Raw genomic sequence first — 21,292 nt, forward strand, 5'->3', positions numbered from 1 at the left:
GTTGGGAGAAGCATGGAGGAGGGAGGGCAGGAGAGGGTGGGAAGGAAGGGGAGTGGGTGTGGGGATCCCAGGCAGTGGGCACCCATCCGCCGAGGTGATGGCTGCAAGGCAGAGCAGCATTGATTTGCCAGTTCTGGAGCTCGTACCTATCAGTGAGTAGATGATGGTCCCATTCTCCCCCTCGTCGGGGTCCTTGGCCTGCAGGGAGGCGACCAGGAGTCCTGATGGCTTCTCTTCCAGCACCTGCAGCAAGGCCCAGGGAGCAGTTGAGTGGCACAGGGAACCTCTAAGATCACCCCACAGCCCCCCAAGCATGGCATGAGGTCTGCACTGTCTTGCACCAGCCCTGCACCTCACCCACAGCACAGACCCCTGGCAGGCAGGACCCACAAGCTGTGCCTGAGGCTGGGAACATGGAGCAGCCCACAGCAATTGGCCAGGGGAGGTTCTGCCTCACCAGCCCTCCTCTCCTTCTGCCCCATTTAACAACACACTTGGCAGGGTGGGGGCACACTGAAGGGCTGTGGGAGGGCACTGCTTCACCTGTGTTACACATGGAGCCTCTGCAGGTAGGTAAGTGCAAGGCTCCACAACAGCCCTGGTTCTTTCTGCCCCAACAGACCCCTTCAGCTGCAAACGGCCAATGTGTGAGCCCTTGACAGCCCAGAGCCAGCCTCCCCGGCCACAGCCAGGGATCTTCTCAGTTCCCACAGTTAGCCAGGGAGGTTTGCCACCTCTGGAAGTGCATCTGGCAGACCTTCGGGGGCTCAGGTACCTCAACTTGGGGCTTTTCCCTTCTCTCCTTTGTTCCTGGGTAGCACCACCTATCTGTAGGTACTTTAGACCCCCATTTTATGCCAGTGCAGCACAAGACCATTGAGACATCAATTACATGTGCTCAGGTAACCTCATGTCCTGAGGGGAGCTACCTCCTTTGCCACAGAGACTACACAATAGAGCATGGCACACAAACACCTTTTCTGGATAGCTATGGAACTGGATGCCTCCCCATCACTGTCCCGCAGCACCTGTCAGGTTTTGGAATCATCCTCAGCAAACATCCCCTCCCTGCTGCAGTCCTGCCCCCTCCAGCACGTACTCTTTGGTGGAACAGGACTCCCACTCAGCACAGGCTCTGCTGTTCTTTCCACCCCAGCAGATGCCAAATTCCCACCTCAAGGGGACAGACCTTGCATTCCCATCCAACCAGCACATCCTGTGGAAGAGACCACCCTCCCAGACCCAGCTGTGCAGAGTGATCTGACCACTTAATGCATTTAGGAAAGGGACAAGAGGAATCCAAGCAGGATTCTGGAGAAGAAGATGCAGGTTTCCAGGTGGAGGTGAGGGCCAGAGCTGTTGCCCAAGCTGCTGGCGCTGTGCTGAAGCCCCGGGAGGGGAGACCAGAGGAGCTGGACTCGTTCAGCCAGGATAGGCAGTGCTGGGACTGTGCTCTGTAAACACTGGGAGAGGGAGGGAAATTCCAGAGAGAGAGGACAGCTTTTTAAGCAAAAACACAATATTGGCACAAGAACAAATGAGTATAAAATGGTCAGAAATTAGTTTAGGCTGGAAATGAAGAGATGTTTTCTAGTACCAGATCAAGGAATCTGGAACAGCCTTTCACAGCAGTGATGGAGGCACAGACCTAAATACAGCCTGGCCCTTGATGAAAGGAGGGTCTGCGTGGACACCTCTACGTGGGGCCACAATTCAGAGGCCCCTTCCAACCTCTCCCCGCCACAGGCCGGGGCAGGGTCTGCCCCCACTGCCCTCAACCCAGACTTGAGTGGCTCCTGCTCAGCAGGCAGGGACACTCTCCCCTTCCACGAGCAATCAGACCCCTTTGAGAAAAGCAGACATGTCAGAGGAGTTACATGAGCAACACCCACACAGCCCCACGTACAAATGCCACTTCAGTCACACAAACAGGAATAAACAGCAATAGCAGTGGGCTTGCCTCTGCAAACTGGTAAGACAGTGGCCACATGGGCACATTTGGGTCTGCCCACCCTGCCTGAAGGTTGCTGCAAACACCAGCCTGGTCCCAAGCTCACAGAGCCATTCTGGCCACAAGCACAGCTCTGGCAGGGGCTGGCAGTGGATATACAGAAATGTGAGAAACATGGTACATATGGAACAATCCTCCTGTGAACTTCCCCGGCTCCCAGCCCGCTGTGGCTCAGACACTTCCCGAGCCACAGATCATATTTGTGTTCATCAGCCTTTGATGGACTTTTTTCTTTCCATGAATTCATCTAGTTTTGAACCCATGCAACTCTGGGCAATGATTTCACAATTTAATTACATTCTGCATGAAGAAGTGCTGCCTGTGTTTATTTTAAACCTGCTGCCTGGTCAGTTCTTATGGAGCTGCCCGGTTTTGTGTTATGAAAAAAGCAACTCCTCATTTCCCCATGACTCTGTGCACACATGTGTGATATTCCTGCAGCTTTGTCCATATCAAAGAATGTTTTCTTTCTGCTTGGAACCATTATCTGCCAGAGATCCCAATAACATCTTTTTCTGAATGGTTTCTAGCACTTCTGCTCACTTAGAGAATGGAACCGGACAGAGAGCGTGGGCAGAATCTGAGCTGATGATGAGCTGATCACCCAAATATCATCTGGGTGATGATATTTTCTTTCATTCTGTTTCTTTTCTAATTAAACTCAGCATTTGATTTGCTTTTTTGCCCGCGCTGAGCCTGGTGTGGCACTTTCACAAAGCTCTAGGCTTCTCCCCAAACAGAAGCAGCCAGTTCAGAGCCCACCACTGTGTAAGTGCCATCCATGTTGCTTTCCAGCAACTTGCTTAGCAGCAGTGATTTCATCTCCCATCTTCTTCCCTGACTCAACAGTGAAACATGATCCTTTTACAGGTCTTCACAGGCAGCCCTCACCTTGAATGCTTTAAATAGACCAGTGACATCAACCACCACATCTTTGAGAGGATACAGCAAAATACCAGCACCAGGGGCACCCCCTCTGTGAAAACAGGCACCCTCTTCCTTCCCTTCGCTCTCTCTCCCCTCTCCTACCAATCATTCCCTGGGAGGATCCATTACTGCAGACCCTTTGCAAACACCCCTGGTCCTGCCAGCATTATCACCAGTGTGTTTCATCTCAGAGCCCCACAGCTGATGCTGGAAGGTACCGACACAGAACCCTCCTCCGCTTTGCCTGATGAACACTGACATGAACGCTGCACTGAGAATGTCTGCAAGAAATCATGGAGCTTTGTGTTATCATCCAGTTTTCACTTCTTCCTCCAAGTCTATCTTCTACATCCAAAACATGGCTAGCAGCGGGCTGTTACGGCGCTTCACCCTTCTGTATCTCTGTTTCCAACACCTGCAAACCGAAGTGCTCAAACCAAAGGGCCCAAGCAGGTGTTTGCTCAGAGCTGCTGCAGCATTTACCTGCCCTCAGAGCTCTGAACCCATCTCAGCCTTGCCCTGTCCCCTGAAGGATGCATCTGCTTTCATGGTCTCTTTGTAAGGGCAGAGCCCTCCCAAGCTCTAGCAGGGCACTCGCAGCACTTTGTGCCCCCAAACACTGGGATCAGCTGCAGATCCTGCCATGCAGTGTGTCACAGGTGTCCCCGCATAGGAGCAGGGCTCACAACAGGTGCCAGGTGTGAGCAATGCCACATCGCAGAGCCCATCCAGTGCACCCTCAGCCATGCCATGGCTGGCTGGTCCTGGGCCTGCTCTGGTCCCAGATCCTTGCTCAGAGAGAGGGCAACACTAACTGTGCCCCCTTTGCCTCCTCTAGGGTCTTGGAGATGTGCTCACCCAGGCCAAGCCCTGCCAGCAGCTTTGCCAGCAGAGCAGGGCATGCACGAAGATGACTGGGCAAGGGATGACTGTACCCTAGAATGGGAAGGGAAGAGGCAATGAGCAGGGAAGGCCTGGCTGGAGCTGCAGAGTGTCCCCAGATCTTGTGTCACCCAGCTGGCTACCAACACAGTCCTGTCGGCTCTGACCTGTCTGGGGTGCACAGCTCAGGCAGGACGTGTGACAGAGAGTGGCTGTCACCATTGTGATGTTTCTGACCCAACCCAGAGCAAGGGGCTTTGAGCACACAGCCTGATGTGCAGCAATGGACGCAGAGTGGGCACGGCCATCCAGCTGCAAGCTGTCCCTGCTCTGTGCCGAGCAGATGAGGCCAGGGCCTGGCTGCCCATTGTGTTCTGCTGCTGCCAGCGCCCCTCAGCTGGCTCCCACGAGCCCTCGCCACTCATGATGCTCTCAGGGACACAGCTGAGCAGAGGCAGGTGGGTGGGGGGCTGGTCCTCACCCAATTCTCCTAAGCAGTACCCATGTAGCTGGGTCTGCAGCACATGCAGTGCTCGGTGACTGCTGCCACCAGAGTGCTGAGGGAAAGCTTGGCTGGCAGACACTGCAGATTCACAGAAAACTCTCGTGCGTGCCAAGCCCAGCTGGACAATGCTTTCTTGACCTCCCAGAAAGACAAGTGGCTGTACCAAAAATCCCCAGACCTAGAAGGTCATGGCCTCCTGTGTCTCCCTGCTCACAGTTGTCTACCCTGGCTCTTCTTTGAACCTGGGTCAGGTTCAGGGCTCCTTTTGCTGTGCCTCCCTACATGGACATGTGAGCCAAGAGCTTCTGCCCGCTGGCCAGTCCTGATTGTGCCAGAGCCCTCCAGAGGCCCTGCCTGCTCTGTGCACTGGGATACCTGCATTGCCCAAGGACATGCCCATCCTACCAAATCTCAAATTTACCAAACTATCCTGGCTGCTGCACGGATCCGACTCATGCCTGCTCATCTCCCACTCTAAAACTCTCCTGGGTCCCCCTGCCCACCCCCTTTTCCCCAGCAGTACCACCTGCCCCCACATGCAGAGGCCATCAGGCCCCTGCCTCATTGGTGCTCTAGCCTGCACCCCTACCTGCACAGGTAGCTCCTGACCACTGCCCACATGGAGGAAAGCAGGAGCGTTGTCATTCTCATCCAGCACCGTGACATAGATGGTTCCGGTGGCACTGCGGGGCGGTGCTCCCCCATCCTGCACAATCACCAGGAGCTGGAAGCTGGACTGCTGCTCCCGATCCAAGCTGTGCTTGGTGCTGACCTCTCCTGTGAGGGAGAATCCCAGAAGGGTTTGGATGGGAAGGGACCTTCAAGCCTATCTTGTTCCACCCTGCTGCCATGGGCAAAGACACCTTCCACTAGACCAGGTTGCTCCAAGCCCCATCCAACATGGCCTTGAATACTTCCAAGGATGGGGCAGGCACAAGTGAGGGACACAGATCAGTGGGGACACAGCTCAGCCCACAAGCTGCCTTAGAGCAGAGCCTGTGCTCAGCTGTGTTATTCAGGTGTGCTGCTGGAGCCCAGCACTGCAGGGGCAGTAAGGTGAATATTCTGTTGCTGCATTGGCCAGGCTGCCATCACTGCTGCCCCACCCTGGGCTTTCTCACCAGCTGGCCCCACCTAGGAAGCCAGGAGTCTCTCACCTGTCTGTGTGTGGATAAGGAAGTTGGGATCGTGCTGGAGCAGGCGGTAGGTGAGCCGGCTGTTCTGCCCTGCGTCCCGGTCGCTTGCCATCACCCTTCCCACACTGCTGCCAGGAACCTGATTCTCAGGCACGGTGAAGAAGTACCGCTCCTCGCTCAGCCGAGGGCTGTTGTCATTCTCATCAGTGATGCTGATCCGCACGGTGCTGGTGCCAGTTTTCCGTGTGTCCGCCGCAGCCCCGGTGCCTCCCACCGAGGCCAGCACCGTCAGCACATACAAGTCCCGTGTCTCCCGGTCCAAGGCACTCTTGACGTATAGCCAGCCACTCTCAGGCACGATGCCGAAGCTGGCAGCGTCCCCATCTGCACGCAGGTGGTAGGTGAGGGCCGTGGATTCCACATCGTGTGCCAGGGCCCTCACCTGAAGGAAGCGGGTGGAGACGGGAACACCCTCCTGCACCTCCACACGGTAGGTGAGAGTGTCAAAAATGGGTCCATTGTCGTCCTCGGCTTGCACATGCACCAGCAGCGTGAAGGTGGAGCTGAGCTGGGGAATGCCACTGTCCCGGGCCATTATGGCCAGGCTGTAGGCTGAGCTGGCCTCATACTGCAGGGCCCCAAGGAGCCGCACTGCCCCTGAGGCACGCTCCACAACAAAGGTGCCCTCACCCCCCGACACCAGCTCAAAGGTCACCTGTCCATTGGCACCACTGTCACGGTCCTCGGCCTGCACGGTGTAGACTGTAGTCCCAGGTTCTGTGGCCTCTGGCAGCAAGATGGAGTCGGAGGGAGTTGGGAATGCCGGCACATTGTCATTCACATCTGATACAGAGATCTTCACACGTGTGTTGCTGTAGGCGGGAGGTGAACCGCTCCGGGCCTGGACATCCAGGATGAGAACTGACTGGGACTCGTGATCCAGAGGCAGGCTGGTACGGAGCTGCCCTGAGGCCGAGTCGATGGAGAAGTAGCCATGAGGATCCCCCGAGGAGATGGAATAGAAGATGTCATCAGCATGACCTGTGGACAAGAAGTTGCAATCCAGCTCACTCCCTCAGCCCCATGGTCGGGAAGCTGTGGCCCAAGGTGTCCAGCAGCACTGGGCCCATGTGCACAGAGGCACAGGTGTGCATACACACTTGTGTAGGCACAGGTGCTGAGTTGGGTGACAATCGCAGGGTGCACATTCAGATGTGAGTATGTGGAGCTCTCAGAGCAGGGCCACTCCCTGAGGAAGTGTGGTGGGTGCTGGACCTCAAGGATGATATGGGGACAGGGAAAGTGGCAACATGCAAAAGGGACAAGCCCATACCTGGTGGGTTCTGGGCCTGGACAGCCCCCACACTGGCACCCTGTGGCACGTCCTCGGGCACGGTGAAGAAGTACTGAGCTTGCTCAAAGACAGGGGGTGAGACTGTGCCCTCCACGATGCTGATGTTTACCCGGGCATTTGGCTGTGCGTGCAGGCCCCCCCCATCCTGAGCAGAGATCACCAGCTGCACCAAGGTGTTGGCTTTGCCACTCAGAGACCATGACAGAGAGATGATACCTGAGGAAGAAAGTCATGGATGTGGCATTGTGCTGCACCCCTGGCACCAGGGGACAGGCCAAACCATAAGCTGGAAAAGACAGACCAGAAGGGGCAGGAAGCAATGTGCATCACAGTGGGAGCCCACCGTGGAGAAGCTGGAGTGAATGAGTGGAGCTCTCCCAGGAAAGCCTCCCCAAATCCTCCCTGCTTAATCTTACACCCAACTCTGAGCTAAGCAGTAGCACAGGCTGTGGGACATGAGTCAGAAGACAGGTCTTGGGAGAGGGAAAGGAGGGGAAAGGGCGTCCAATCTGGGGCACAGGATGAGTGTCATAACACAGCAAGTGGGCCCTGGGCTGGCAGGGAGGCTCCTCAAGGGGATGTAGAAGTGTAGGACCATAATCGATAGGCCCTACAAAGGAGGTGGCCCTGCATTGGGAGGGCTGGTAGGGCTTGTCTCATTCCAGTCACCTGCTGGGAACTTGAGAACCAGTGTGCAGGTCTCCCAGTGCACCCTTCTGTCCTGCTGAGAGCCCCTGGCACCATGCACCCATGCACCCACTTCCCCAGAAGAAAGTGCTCTGGCTTCAAACAGATGCAGCCAATGAGAACAGTGGGATCGAGAGTGACAGAGTTATAGAGGAGAGTTAACTGAGCTGGAGAAGAGGGGACTGGCAGGGACAAGAAATGAAGCAGGATACAGCCTGATGGGGCAAAGCGTCAGCACACAAGAGGAAGGGCACAGTGAGTCAGGGATGGGGAATAGGGAGAGGAAGGAAGACAGGACAAATGAAGAACAGAACATGGAGCAGAAACAAAAAGTCAGGGAAGGGGTTGGTTACCAGAGGCTAAGGAAGTTCAGCAGGGAAAGATGCGGCAGGGAGAGGAACAGATGTACGCTGGAGACAGACTGCACTGCTCAGGTGGCCAAGCAGTGATACTCAGGCTGGTTTTGACACCTCCCACATCAAAGTGTTCCAACTGCTGCCTGCTCTGGCTGCCTGCCACTTCTCACCTGTGTCCTTGTTCAGGGAGAAGAGCGGGGGCGAGTTTCCCAGGACGATGCGGTACGTCACTCTCCCATTCAGCCCCTCGTCCTTGTCATGGGCAGTGACACGCAGCACAGCTGTCCCTGGCATGCTCTGTGTGCTGATGCTGGCAGCGTACTCCAGCGGGTAAAACACTGGCCGGTTGTCATTTGTGTCCTCCAGGAACACCTTCACGTACACCATGGAGTTCAGGCCGCCCTGAGGAGGAACCAGATCAGAGACAGTGCAAGGACAGCAGCATCCCCTGCACAGTGCTGAGTCAGCCACACTGCATACGTGGCCTCACTAGCACTCACCCCATCCACAGCAGTGATGGTGAAGTCGTAGGCAGATGTGCCCTCGTCGCGGTCCAGGGGCTGCACCGTGCATAGCTGCCCTGAGTGCTTGTCAATGCTGAACTGTGTGGGGACAACACTGCCAATGCCAGAGCCAATGGAGTAGGAAAGGGAGCCAAATGCGCCACTGTCTGCGTCTGTGGCTGTCACCTGTGTGAGGGAAGGCACTATCTGAACAGAACAGACCACCAGCCAGACCCAGCCCAGCACCCCCACCCCACCCCAGTGCCACCCTCTACTCCACAGCCACAGTCGCCACACCATCCTCACAGCTGGCCACCATGACGCAGTGTGACAGCAACTGTGGCTCTTGTCCCAGACCAGCCACTGCTTCTTCTGCAGAACATGCAGCACCGCAGCAGCAGCAGCCCCTGCACCTCTGTTCCTTCTTTTCTGCAAAGACACTCAGGATGGGACAGGAAGAAAGTCCTGTCACTGTGGCCCTGGCTCTGTCCTGCTCTCAGAGCTCTGTGTCTAGCAGTCCCAGACACTGGGCAAGAGGATGGAGGGTGGCACTGCTCTGTGACAGTCCAGTCTGACGTTGCTTGTAGCACAAGAACTGCACCCTCTGTGACAGACGTAGCAGGAGGATGAATGCTGTTCCCTGCTTGCCCTCCCCAGCTCCTCCTTGGGCTCCTACAGAGCTCAGGTCAGCAGAAACCAACTCCTGACTCCACATCCCTGCCCACAGCTCCTCCACCAGCTGGGAGCTCCATGGAGAACAAAGCTGGGGGACAGAGCTGGGGGAAGGCAGCTGGGCCAGGCCCGGGTGAAGTGGAGTTCAGGCCTCGTCAGCCACAGCTCCTCCCCGCAGCAGCCATGGGGCCTCGGCTCCCGCACGAGGAGTGCAGGAACGCCACGCGCGCGCCAAGTAGAGGGCCCGGCTGGGGGCTGCAAGCCCGGTCATCAGGGATGGAGGAACAAGGGTAAGGGGACGCAGAACAGCTGGGCCCGGAGGGAACAGTCAACTGGGCAGGGATGGGACCACCCTGTCCCGACCAGGAAGGGGAGGCAGCACCTGAGACACCCCCACCAGCCCTGCTGCCTCTGGTCTGAGGGGCTGCCTCAGGGAGAAACCGAGACTACATCTCCAGTGAGCACTAAGCTCCTGTGCAGAGGATCTGCTCCCCAACCCTGCAGCAGCTGCCAGAAGAAGCACCATGGAACAGGATCCCCCCTCCCCACTCCAGCTGCAGAGCACTTGGAAACACAGGTGCTGTGACAGAACTGGGTCAGGAGGCACTTTGGGAAACTGGACCCATCTGCCACTCAGAGCTCACCGCCCCCCTCCCCACTGGCCCAGCCCATCTTCCTGGGGAACTGCTCAGCAGAGAGTACAAATCTGACTTCACCGACATCACTGGAGCTCATATGCAGGTTACCAGTACACTGGGTCCATGTTGGCTGTCATTACTGGGGTACAGCCTGTACCCACACCCCAATGTGCCTCTGCCATGCCCAGGATACAGCCCTGTACCCACACCCTGGTGTGCCTCTGCTATTCCTTGGATCAGCTGCCAGCCTTCTCCACCACTGCAGATGGAAACGCATATGAAACTGATCAGCTGCCACAGTGACTGGAATAGGTACTATATGGTAAACTAAGACTTTTCTTTCCTTCAAAATGAACTACTTCTCACTCTGAAAATTACCCAAAATGCACGTCAGCTGCTTTAATCACTGTACAGCAACACGCTCTGCTGCAGAGTAAAATAGTAGCTTCAGGCTCCTTAGGCCAGGGGCTCTGATGCTTCCAGAAGAGCCTCGCTTCCCCACTGTAACCATCTTCTGATGGGTGCTAATCTTGGGAGTACCCAAAGGGGGAATATCCAGCTTCCTGCCACAAGCCCTGGGTCAGGTTTTAGGAACAGGGGAGCTCTCACTAATGCGTAGTGCAGCACCATCTCCCTGGCAGCTTCCTGGTACCCAGAGCCAGCTTCCAGCAAGATAACTGGTGGAGCCAGCAGCCTGGTATCAGAACCAGCCCTGGCTGTGCAGCCAGGACAAGGTATCCCATGTATCTAGTGCTTCACCTCCCCATCCTGTGGTGGGACCATCTGTGGACCACCGGTCCAACACAAAACTCTGCCCATATGAGCCTACACGGGGTCTAAGAGAGGTCACATCACTGGTGCAACCACAACTGGAGCCCTTGTCTGCCTTGTCTCCCTTGGATCAGTGATGCTAAACTGGTGCCTAGAGAAAAGCCACAGAAACATCAAACACCTGCTGGACCAGGTAACAGTGCTGGCTGAGTTTGGGGCCACTGGACACTTTGCTCTGTGCTCTGCCACTGTGTGCAGAGGGAGGGGGGCTGTGGCTGGTGCACCCCCAGTCCCAGCTCCCTGCCTGCAGACTGCTGATATCCCATGTGTGAATCCCATGGGATGGGGCTGGCTGACTGCCTGTGGGTGGCCCAGGCTCAGCAGGGCCTGGAGAGTCCCAGGGACAGCAGGATCTCCACTGCAGTTGGGTGATGCCTCCTAGGGACTCCTGAGAGACATCACAGGGGTCCACCAGTCACCAGGTATGGCAACCACCTCATTTCAGCTGGCATGTGCTGCTGCAGACTCAGAGCACACGCAGTCTGGGACAGGGACACATTTTTAGCTATGAGGGCAATTAGCCACCAAAAGGGCTCATTAAGGCCTGCGGTGAGTTCACCACTTGTGGAAATTTTTAAACCAAGCATGGATATTTTTCCAGGAACTTTGCTAGAAGCTAATGCGGGGCAGCCCCAGGCTCTGTATTTAGCATCCGCCCCAAATCTTGGATTCACAGCTGGCTTTACTGCAGCTCACTCATGAGACTCCTGATGTTTGCCTGAAAAATAGAGGGAAACAGGGTCAAGCTGCCTCTGGAACTGCCCAGGAAGCTCTCCACTGGGGCTGTGCCAGTCCTGCTGCTCGAATATGTGGGAGCAGGAGCCAGGCCTCTGAGCCTGAATGGCGGCCCTATCACCCTCTCACTCTCACCTCTGACTTCTGAACAGGGTCTGCACAGCCACTAAAGCATTTAAGCACAAGGACATCAATGCTCTGCCAGGAGACTCCTGACTTGAAGCTGCCAAGGAGGCAGCAGTACCTGAGGAAACCAGGATCACAGACCCCTGGTCTCCCCAAGACTTGCAATGTCCCTGCCATGCAGGGATGGCATGCCGCTGGACCTGCTGTTCACTAGAACGGAGTACTAACTGGGGATGTGGCAGCTGGCAGTAGCTGTGACTGCAGTGGCCATGAAGCAGCAGATTCAGGATCCTAAAAGGAGTGAGGAAGAAGAGAAGCAGAGTACAGACCCTGGACTGCAAGACAGACTTCAGCTTTCACAGGGAACTGGTTGATGAAAGGGATCTCATGGGAGGCAGCACTGAAGACCAAGGCAGCTCAGGAGAGCTGGCAAGCCTTCAGGACAGCACACTCCAGAACAGTCCATCCCAGTGCTCAGGAAAACACAGAGACGTCAGCAGATGGCCTGGGGTAAGCAGGGGCCTCAGGGCTAAGCTGCCATGCAAAAGGTGGTGTATGCTAAGAAAACTGGGATTGTTCAGCCTGGAGAAGAGAAGCTTTGGAGTGACCTAATTGTGGCCTTCCAGGACCTGAAGGGAGCTGACAAGAAAGACTGAGAGAGGCTATTTATAAGGGTCTGGAAAGACAGGACAAAGGAGAACGGCTTCTCACTGACAGAGGGTAGGTTTAGATTGGATATTGGGAAGAAGCTCTTCCCTGTGAGGGTGGGGAGGCCCTGGCTCTTGGGTTGCCCAGAGAGGCTGTGACTGCCCCATCCCTGGAAGTGTTCAAGGCCAGGTTGGACAGGGCTTGGAATAACCTGGTCTAGTGGAAGGTGTCCCTGCTCATGGCAGGGGGGTGGAACGAGAAGATCTTTAAGGTCCCTTCCAACCCAAACCATTCCACAATTCTTTGAGATGGGCACGAAGGCAAGATACATAGTAGGAATCTACAAACATTGCCAGGCATGTCAGGAGCATGTCAGCAAAGTCAAAGTTCAAGCCTGAGTGTGCCAAGAAGAGCCTCTACCACTGCGCTGGTAGTAAAGGGCTGAAGAAGGGCCCATTTCTGAGTGTGGTCAGTGATTTAGCAGCAGCAGGCTCAGGTAAGACTGGAACACTCAGTGCCTCCTCCACCTTGGTCTCTGCCAGCCTCCCACGCCTACACGCTGTTCAGAGGCGTTCAGAGAGCTACCAGAAAGGGGTGAAGATAGAGTCCGTTTTCTTTAGAGAGACTGATCCACGTGAATCCATGGGACTCAACAGGCTGCATCAATGGATGCTGACAGAAATGGATTTGTAGGGCTGCTCTTCACACATGGTGCAGATCAGGGGAGATCCCTGACAGCTGGAGGAAAGCAAATACCACGCCTCACCTTCAACAAAGGCCAAAAGGATCATCTAAGGGTCTACATTCTTGTCAGCCACACTTTGGGGCCTGGGAGAATCATGGAGTGGGTCTTGTAGTATGTATTAGGTCACATGAAAGATCCTGGAAGGGAAGAGCCATCGTGGATTGACCATCCTGTTTGCTCTCTGTGGTGGAGTGATGGGATCTGGGGTCAAAGGGCTGACAGCTGTGGGTGACAATTGCCTTGACTTTAGGAAGGATTTTGACACCTTCTCCCACAACCCTCATATTCAAGGCAGGATGTTACAGTGCAGAGGGCTGGGAAATCAGGTGGGTCAAAGACAGGTTGGAAGACAGGCTCCAGGGCAGAGGTTCATGACCAGTGCTCTGCCTGGGGGCCATGACAAGGGAAAGGATCTGGATGAAAGTGACAGAGGAAATACATCCTTTCTGTCAGATAATGGATGCAAATGAACAGGCATGTGCCCTTGAGGCCAGAAGATACGTTAAGGAACCCAGGGGATGACCCCAATGCTGTGTTTTGATGACTTTGTTGAGAGGTGTAGGAGAAGCTGCTACCATGGCAGGGTTTGGGCAACACATCTGGGGAACACTTCTGCTGAAATCACTCACTGATCAGTGTAATTACATGGGAACGCAGCTGTTGGCATCCAATTCCCAACTGGATTTGAATCTGGCAAGGGATGTCAAAGTCAACAAGAAGGGCTTCTATAAGTACATGGGTGACAAAAGGAATGCTGGGTAAAATGTAGGCCCACAGCTGAAGGAGACTAGGGACCTGGTGACACAGCACATGTCAAAGACTAGGGTACTTAATGCCCTCTTTCCCTTACTCTCCACTAGTAAGGCAGGTCTTCAGGAATCTCAGGTCTCAGAGACCAGGGTGAAAGACAACACTGCCAGGCCCCTCACAATAATCTCTGCTCAATCATAGTGTTTGGGAAGTGCCTGAATGCTACAGCGCCGTTCGGGCCAGCTCTCTGTCCTGGCACTGAGCAAACTCCTGCCTGCCCCGGGCGGGGGCTGGATGGAGACCGGTCATGGTGCGCGGGAGAATGGGTGAATCCCCAGCTAGGGCTCGCCTCGCACCCCGATGGCTAGTGCACATGAAGGAGGTAGGATAAAGCAGAGGGACTCCTTCGTGGGGGGTAGGGGATTTATTGGAGTATAGCAAAAGCCACGAAGAAAAGACCAAGCCAGGTGGCTTGCAGGGCAGTTTTGTACGACAGAACGGGCGTGGAAAACACACAGTACCCAATGATACATCAACCAGGGGGTGTTACAAAGGCAGGGAGAAGGGATTACAGCAAATGGGGAAGGGGTAGGTGGGGAGGAGTAACAGAAACCAATTATCTGCCGAATAACCTAGACCTCTCTGGAAAAGCAGCCAGGTATGAGAAATATGGGGAAGGGAGAGCTGGGGCCGCTGGTAAGGCACAGATTTATGTATTTTTCACAGCTTTTTGGGTGTTCTATTAAGGCTTTGGGCTGTAGAAGCATCAAACCACTGGACCTTTCAGTCCCCTGGTCCAGCTGAACCATGGTTCACTGCAACACCTGAAGACCGTGGGAAGGTCAATCTATTTCCTATCTTCAAGAGTAAGAAAAAGGACCCAGGAAACTACAGAACAATCAGCCTCACCTTGATTCCTGGAAAACTGATGGAGCAGCTAATCCTGGAAACCATTTTTATGCATGGGAAGGACAAGAAAATCATCAGGAGTGGTGAGCACGGCTTCCCCTAAGGACAAGTCATGCTTGATCCACTTGATAAAAGACTGGGCTGGTGGATGACAGAAAAGGAGTGGATATTCTCAACCTGAAGTGCACTAAGTTCTTTGACACTCTCCCCTGTAAGATCCTCATTCAGCTGAAAACCAGCTGAGCAGCTCCTGTCCAGAGAGTGGTGATCAGGGGCACAATGTCTACTTGGAGGCCAGTAGCTAGCAATGTACCCCAGGGGTCAATCCTGCGTCCAGTCCTGTTTGGCCTCTTCATTAACGACCTGGTTGATGGTGCAGTGTGTACCCTCAGGATGCTTGCTGATGACCCCAGATTGGGAGGAGTGGCTGATATGCCAGAGGGTCATGCTGTATCTAGAGCAACCTTAAGAGGCTGGAGGGAAGGACAAGAGGCCTCCTAAAGTTCAACAAGGGAAAGTGCAAAGTTGTGCCTCGGGAAAGGAACAATCCCCTGCACCAGTATATGCTGAGGGCCATACCACGGGAGAGCAGCTTAGCAGAAGAGGTCCTCTTGGGTGCCAATTTGAAGATGAGCTAGCAATGTGCCCTTGCTGCAAGAAAACATAACGGTATCCTGGGCAGCATCAGGATGAGTGTGGCCAGCAGGTCAGGGAGAGGATCCTGCCCCTCTCCTCAGCAGTGGTGAGGCCACAGCTGGAGCCCTGGCTCCCCAATACAGGAGAGAGATGGCCATACTGGAGAGAGTCTGGTGAAGGGCCACAAAGATGATGAAGGGACTGGAGCACCTCTCCTGTGAGGAAAGACTGAGGGAACAGGGATGATTCATCCTGGAGAAGGGGTATAATCCATACGGGAGAGGGCAACAAGAGGATGGATCCAGGCTCTTCCCAGTTGTGCCCAGTGTCAGGATCAGAGGACATGGCCACACACTGGAACACAGGAGAGTCCCTCTGAAGATCAGGAAGCACTTCTCCTTTATGAGGTTGCCCAGGGAAGTGGGGATGTCCTGGACAATCAACTCTGGATGGTGCTGCTTGTGCATACTAGATTATCTCAAGAGGTCCTTTCCAAACTCAACCATTGTGTGATCTCCAGCCAAAGACTCTCCTGAACATCCCAGTTAGCCAATTTAGCTCAAATTGTTCCCAGAGAGCTGATCTGCTTCCCTGTCCCTGCACAGCAGCCTTGACCACACCGGGCAGCAGCATCCACTACCTGCCCCTCCTTCCCTGCAGGTGTGGTGAGAAGGCTTTGCTGGAGTGCCTTGCAGCTGGGCAGAAGAGCATGTGGTGGGAGTGCTGTGGCCACCACAGAGCAGAAGAGGACAACAAAGGAGAACAGCAAGATGACTCAGGGTTAGGCAGCAAGAAACAAGAGCACCAGACTTTGAAAAGGAAACGGGGTCCTGGCCCAGTGTGCCTCTCCCCACTGAACAGAGACCTGGGAGGGCCGTGACGGGCATCGAGGCCTTGCTATTTCATACCCTCCTCCCAGTTCCCCAGCAAGACAGGAGGGACAAGCGGAGCCAAGGCACGACAGACTTCTTACATTTCCCGGAGATGGGGATGCATGAAGTACAGCCCCACGCCAAGGTCCTCAGCTGTATCGCCCGTGGGAGTCAAAGCTGCCCCTTCCCATAGACCCATCTCAAGCATATCACCAGAGCCCCTCGCACACACCTCTTGCCTTCACAGCCCTCCTGCTGACCTGGAGCAGCCCTGACCCTGCCCAGCCCACAGTGCTGTAAAGTGATGGAGCACTGCTCAGCAGCTCGGGCCTCCATTCCTCGGCCATCCTCCCTACTCCAGCCAGCACAGTCAGCAGGCAGGGAACTCATCTGGAGCCTGGCCATGGCTGGGGCTCTGCTGCGCACATGTTATGCTGTGGCTTTGGCAAACATCTGGCTCTGGGGCTCCCGCCCCTCTGAGTGACGGCTCTTGGTGGGAGAGGAGGGGAGGCTGGCGCCAGTGTGGTCAGCGATCCCACGCACGGCTCCCTGCGCCTGAGTGCGTGCCAGGCGTCCTGCCCTCCCAGCCCTGGCACAGCCACTGACCAGCTAAAAGCGGCCAGGGAGCGGCCACGCGGCTATTTCAGGAGCCATTCCTGGCTCCAGGGCTTTGTCTCAGCCTCCAGCACACTCGGGTCTCAGGGGAGGGAGCAGGGTCAGGGTTCGGCCCAGCAACAGTCCAGCACACGTGGCCAAGGCGAGGGTCAGAGCCCATGGCTGCCGGAGCCCCCTGTCCAGGGAGCCCCAGGGCAGCTGCCAGCACTGCTGGCTCACACAGCTGGATCCCCAATGCCCCAGACACAGGCAGGAGTCTGGCTGGTGGTCCCACAGCCAAGGCCTCCACACTGCCTAGAGGACTGTGACTGCCCCATCCCCCAAGTGTTCAAGGCCAGGTTGGACAGGGCTTGGAGCAACCTGGTCTAGTGGAAGGTGTCTTTGCCCATGGCAGGGAGTGGAACAAGATGGGCTTTAAGGGCCCTTTCCACCCTTCTGTGATTCTCTGACAGACACAGGGCTGCCAGAAACACGTGCAGCTGGGCATGGGGAGCAGGGGCTGCCAATGGCCTCCAGCACTGCTCTGAGATGGGGTAAAGCCTTCAGTTCTGAGGATGAGGGGATGTGGGCTAACCACAGACACTGGCAGGGAGGCAGGATGTGGATGGTGGGGCTGGACAAGAGGTGAGGGAGCCTGGGAGTGCATAGCACCCTTCTGGGAGCCCAGGGGCCTCCAAGCACAGGGACAGACTAAGGCACAGAGGGACAAGGAATGAGGCTCCTACTTGGGAACCTAGGTGTCCTCACTGGTGAAATGGCATCTGCAGCCAGGAGCTACCGGGCACAGGAAGCCCAATGGAAGGTGCAGGAGCTGAATGGGACTTGGAAGCTGAGAAGCAGAAAGGGCAGGGAATCCTGGAGCAGAGCAGGGCTGGGAAGCTGGGCTATGCAGGGAAGAGTGCTCAAGGTGGGGAGTTTGAAGGGGGCAGCCACAGCACAGGGCAGAAATGGCAGGGCCCTGGGGGGCACTGAAGCCAGAATGACCCCAAACCAGGGTGTGGGGCTGGGTTTCAGCCATGTGGAGCTCAGGCAGGGAGTTCTCAGAGAAGGTCTATGCAGCAAGATGGGATGTAGATCAGTGAGATGTGCAGGAGAGACTTGGCTGGGGTCAGCACAAGATTGAGCATGCCAGGCAGGGTGAGCCTAGGGAGCAAGGCAGGGATGGGGCCCCCAACATCAGGAGGACATGGAGCTGCTCTGGAAACAGGCTGGGAGAGATGGGGGTGTTCAACCTTGAGAAGAAAAGGCTCCAGGGAAAACTTAGACCCCCTTCCAGGGCTTAAAGGGGCTCCAAGAGAGCTGGAGAAGGACTTTGGGCAAGGGCCTGGACTGACAGAACAAGGGAGAATGGCTTCCGACTGATGGAGGGCAGGATTAGATGGCATATTGGGAAGAAGTTCATCCTGTGAGGGTGGGAAGGCCCTGGCACAGGGTGCCCAGAGAAGCTGTGGCTGCCCCTGGATCCCTGGCAGAGTCCAAGGCCAGGCTGGACATTGGGGCTGGGAGCAGCCTGGGACAGTGGGAGGTGTCCCTGCTCATGGCAGGGGGTTGGAACTGAATGATCCCTTCCCACCTAAACCATTCTGGGATTCCACAGGGAGCAGGCAGAGGCTGCCATGTCCCAAGGGCTATGCAGGTGGAGGAGAGCTGTCCTGAGTCACAGTGGCAAGGGTCCTGGAGGAGAAGACAACTGCAGCTGGCACTGACCAAGGGGTGTGGGGAGAACAAGAGGGAGCAGAAACTGGGGGAGGGGGGGGCATGCTGGTGGCTGGGGCCATAGGAATGGGGGCAGGAGGACTGGCCCTTCAGAGGGCAGCATGCATGGGTGAGTCTGTGGGTAGGCATGGAGGAGGGAGCTGTGTGAGCAAGGGCAGTGGTAGAAAGAGGAGTTCTGAGGGGCCTAGAGCTGAAGCAGAGGTAAGGGAAAAGGGGCAGCTGTGAGGGGGCTGGGGATTGCATGGAGGAAGGAGGGAGCTGTTCAAGGGGGTTGGGAGGAGGAGCAGAGGATGGGGGGAGAAGAGCGCGAGGGGCTGGGGCCTCTCAGCTGCAGTGGAAAAGCTGCTGCAGCTCCAGGGGAAATGCTACTTGAATTAATCATGGCGCTGGCTGCTGTGCCAAGCCCAGGAGGAGGCTGCTGGCAGCGCAAGGAAATAACTTTCACAGGAATTTGGAACAAATGCAGCTCTTCTGGCGGTAACAACAGCACTCACCTCCCCCCACAACCTCCCCATGTACCAGCATCTCCCCCATGACCACACTCCTGTGTACCCCTAGATCCTTCTACATGGCAGCCTGCTCCTCAGGACTGGGATGCTATCCCTCCCCTCGTTCCGCTCCCCAGCACACTCACAGGCGTCTCCCCATTTCGCTTTGGAAAGCTTGCCTTCTTGTTTCTAAGGAGGGGGAGGCCTGTTCTATGTTGTGCAAAGGTCTGAAAATAGGTTGATGCTAAATCCCTTGCCCTAAGAACACAAATGCAGGCAGCAATGCTCCCCTTCCTCCTACCACTTTCCTTGACTGCAGCTGGTGAGCATTAGTCCTTATACTGTTCCATGTCCCCTCAGAGCTGCCCCTTTGGCAGCACAACCAAGGCATCAGGATTAGCCCTCCAGACTCTCTTTTGGTAATGTAGTGTATGTGGCCTGGTGTAGCCTACAGCTCTTCATGCAAATCTTCCTCCCTGGGGCACAGCCCATGGGGTTGTCCCAGTGCTATGCATGCAGCACTGCCCATGAATGTCCCATGGAATCACAAATCAGAACCAAAACCTCATCAGACCTGTCCTCAAAACCACGGAGACTCTACATCAGGTGCATTGCTGGTCAGCTTTTCATTTCTGATGTTCCCCAACATTTGTGTGTATGGGTGCAAAGAGAGTATGTAAACCCTGGTTCCAAAATCATCAATATTGGATCTATGCAAGAATCAATAATCCACCATTCCATGTCATTCAGGTTGCTGTTCAGTCAGCCCATGCTCACCACACAGGGTTCACAGTTCTCTCTGCCAGAGCACAGACAATACTTGATTTAGCATGAAAAGTCAGGAAGTCCCAGAAAAACACTATCTGACCATACATGCAGTATGCTGGTACACAGTCAAATTTTTAAAACAAATTTAAACTAGCAGGGTGAATTTATACCAGAGCAGTGCTTCACATCACAGACCACAGCATTGGAATGTGGTCCAGTGCCCTAAAGCTTCTGCATCATCAGCTCATGGCAGCAGAGAGGAGCAAGGCAGCCAGCTGGGGACTGTCTTCTGCTCCATTTTCTGCTGGTCTCGTGTTCACTGGTACCCTAGGCTCTGTCTCCGCCGGTGTTTCTTTCTCATCCCAGATTTGAACAGTGAATTTGCAATTTCCTTTGCTTCATGCTCAGTCTGCTACTGTGGGACCTGGCCCACAGTAAACACGAGTAATAAACAGAGAAGATGTTATGAGTTCCTTTTTCTTTCTTGGAAGCTCAGGCCAACAACCTGCTCCGCTCATGCCTGTTCATCCCTGTTCGTACCCAGACACAAAGACTGACCCAGCAGACAGAACGGAGTCTACAAGGGAGCAGGGGATCTGTAATGATTCTTCAGGTCTCTCCTGCTCACTCGCAGGGACTCCTTCCTTCCTCACCTTTCTGTCCTGCCCATGGAGAGCAGACATCACTGTCTGAAAATAGACCTGGTCCTCCCAGGCTTTTCTGCTTGAAAATGCGGCAGACCGACAGAGAAGTGAACCCACTGAGTTCTGTGCTGACCTAGGTGATTGTCCTGTGTCCTGTACATCATCTGGCAGGGCCTGCCCATGACCTGAGCTCTCGTGACCATTGTGTGGGTCTGGACAAAACCCAGACCTCGACAGAGATGCTTTACCATCCCGAGGCAGGGTGAGCCCCAATGCCTGGAAGCCATAGAGAGATGGAGTCAAGCAGGAGCAATGGCACAAAACGGCTCTGGGGGCAGCACACCTGACATGGGCAACCTTGTGGGGGGACAGTGCTGGGCACTGGCCACCGTGAGGCCTGGCAGCACCTCTGGAGCCTTCCTCCTTGAGGCAACAGGGTGGTCATGCCAGGCAGCTGTGCTCCAAGCCCAGGGCTCCCTGACCTGGCTCTGCCCAGCTCCCAGTCTCGGCTGGCTCCTGCTGCGTCCTCGATCAAGCCATCGCCTGGGCCAGCCTCCTTTCCCATCCTCTCACATTTCCCGGCTCAGAGGAAGCAGCAGCAGATGTGTGAGCTGTTTGCTTTGTGCCGAGGCCGCGCGGGACTTACCTGCGCTCAGCCCAGACACGCTGCTTCCAAACGAAACACAAGGACTAAGCCAAGACATCGAAATGTAGCCAAGCCTTGGTCACTACCAGCCACCAGGCCAGCCCTGTCCCCTGCACAGCGCAGAGCCAGGCTGGCCCCTGCCAGAGCCAGGCAGCCACGCACTGGACTCTCTTCTGGGTGTGCCCCACAGCCCCACAGCCCCAGCTCTTCTGCAGGGTGCGCTCTCCCTCCAGCCTGGCCTCGCACTCGCAGTCAGGAGCCCAGCTGCCATCTCCGATTGCATTTCCAGAACGCCTTCCCACACGGCGAGCAGCACTAAGCAGGAAGGCACGGACAAGGAAAGAGGGGGGCCTCCCTTCGGGGGCTGTGCAACCCAGACGCCCCTGCACGCCCACGCTCACGCAAGGACACACAGCATCTCTGCTCTGACCCTGTCCCTGAACCCACCCCTGACCCCTTCCTCATCTCTGTCCCCAGCCCTGCCCCATCCCT

General features: G+C 55.7%; 1 protein-coding gene across 2 annotated transcripts in view; it reads right to left on the reverse strand.

Annotated features, from left to right (window-relative positions):
• The window catches only part of DCHS1 (dachsous cadherin-related 1), a 45,209-nt gene that overhangs the window by 16,325 nt on the left and 7,592 nt on the right, over nucleotides 1–21,292 (reverse strand). For both annotated transcript variants that reach the window (XM_039554138.1, XM_039554128.1), the window contains exons 3-8: nucleotides 8,359–8,547; nucleotides 8,029–8,260; nucleotides 6,795–7,031; nucleotides 5,483–6,502; nucleotides 4,915–5,102; nucleotides 147–243 (exon numbers count right to left, since the gene is read on the reverse strand). In XM_039554138.1, the coding sequence (XP_039410072.1) occupies nucleotides 147–243; nucleotides 4,915–5,102; nucleotides 5,483–6,502; nucleotides 6,795–7,031; nucleotides 8,029–8,260; nucleotides 8,359–8,547 (1,963 nt within the window). The remainder of the gene's footprint in view (nucleotides 1–146; nucleotides 244–4,914; nucleotides 5,103–5,482; nucleotides 6,503–6,794; nucleotides 7,032–8,028; nucleotides 8,261–8,358; nucleotides 8,548–21,292) is intronic.

This window comes from Corvus cornix, chromosome 1 (genome assembly GCF_000738735.6).
Source record: "Corvus cornix cornix isolate S_Up_H32 chromosome 1, ASM73873v5, whole genome shotgun sequence".
NCBI classification, from domain to species: Eukaryota; Metazoa; Chordata; class Aves; order Passeriformes; family Corvidae; genus Corvus; species Corvus cornix.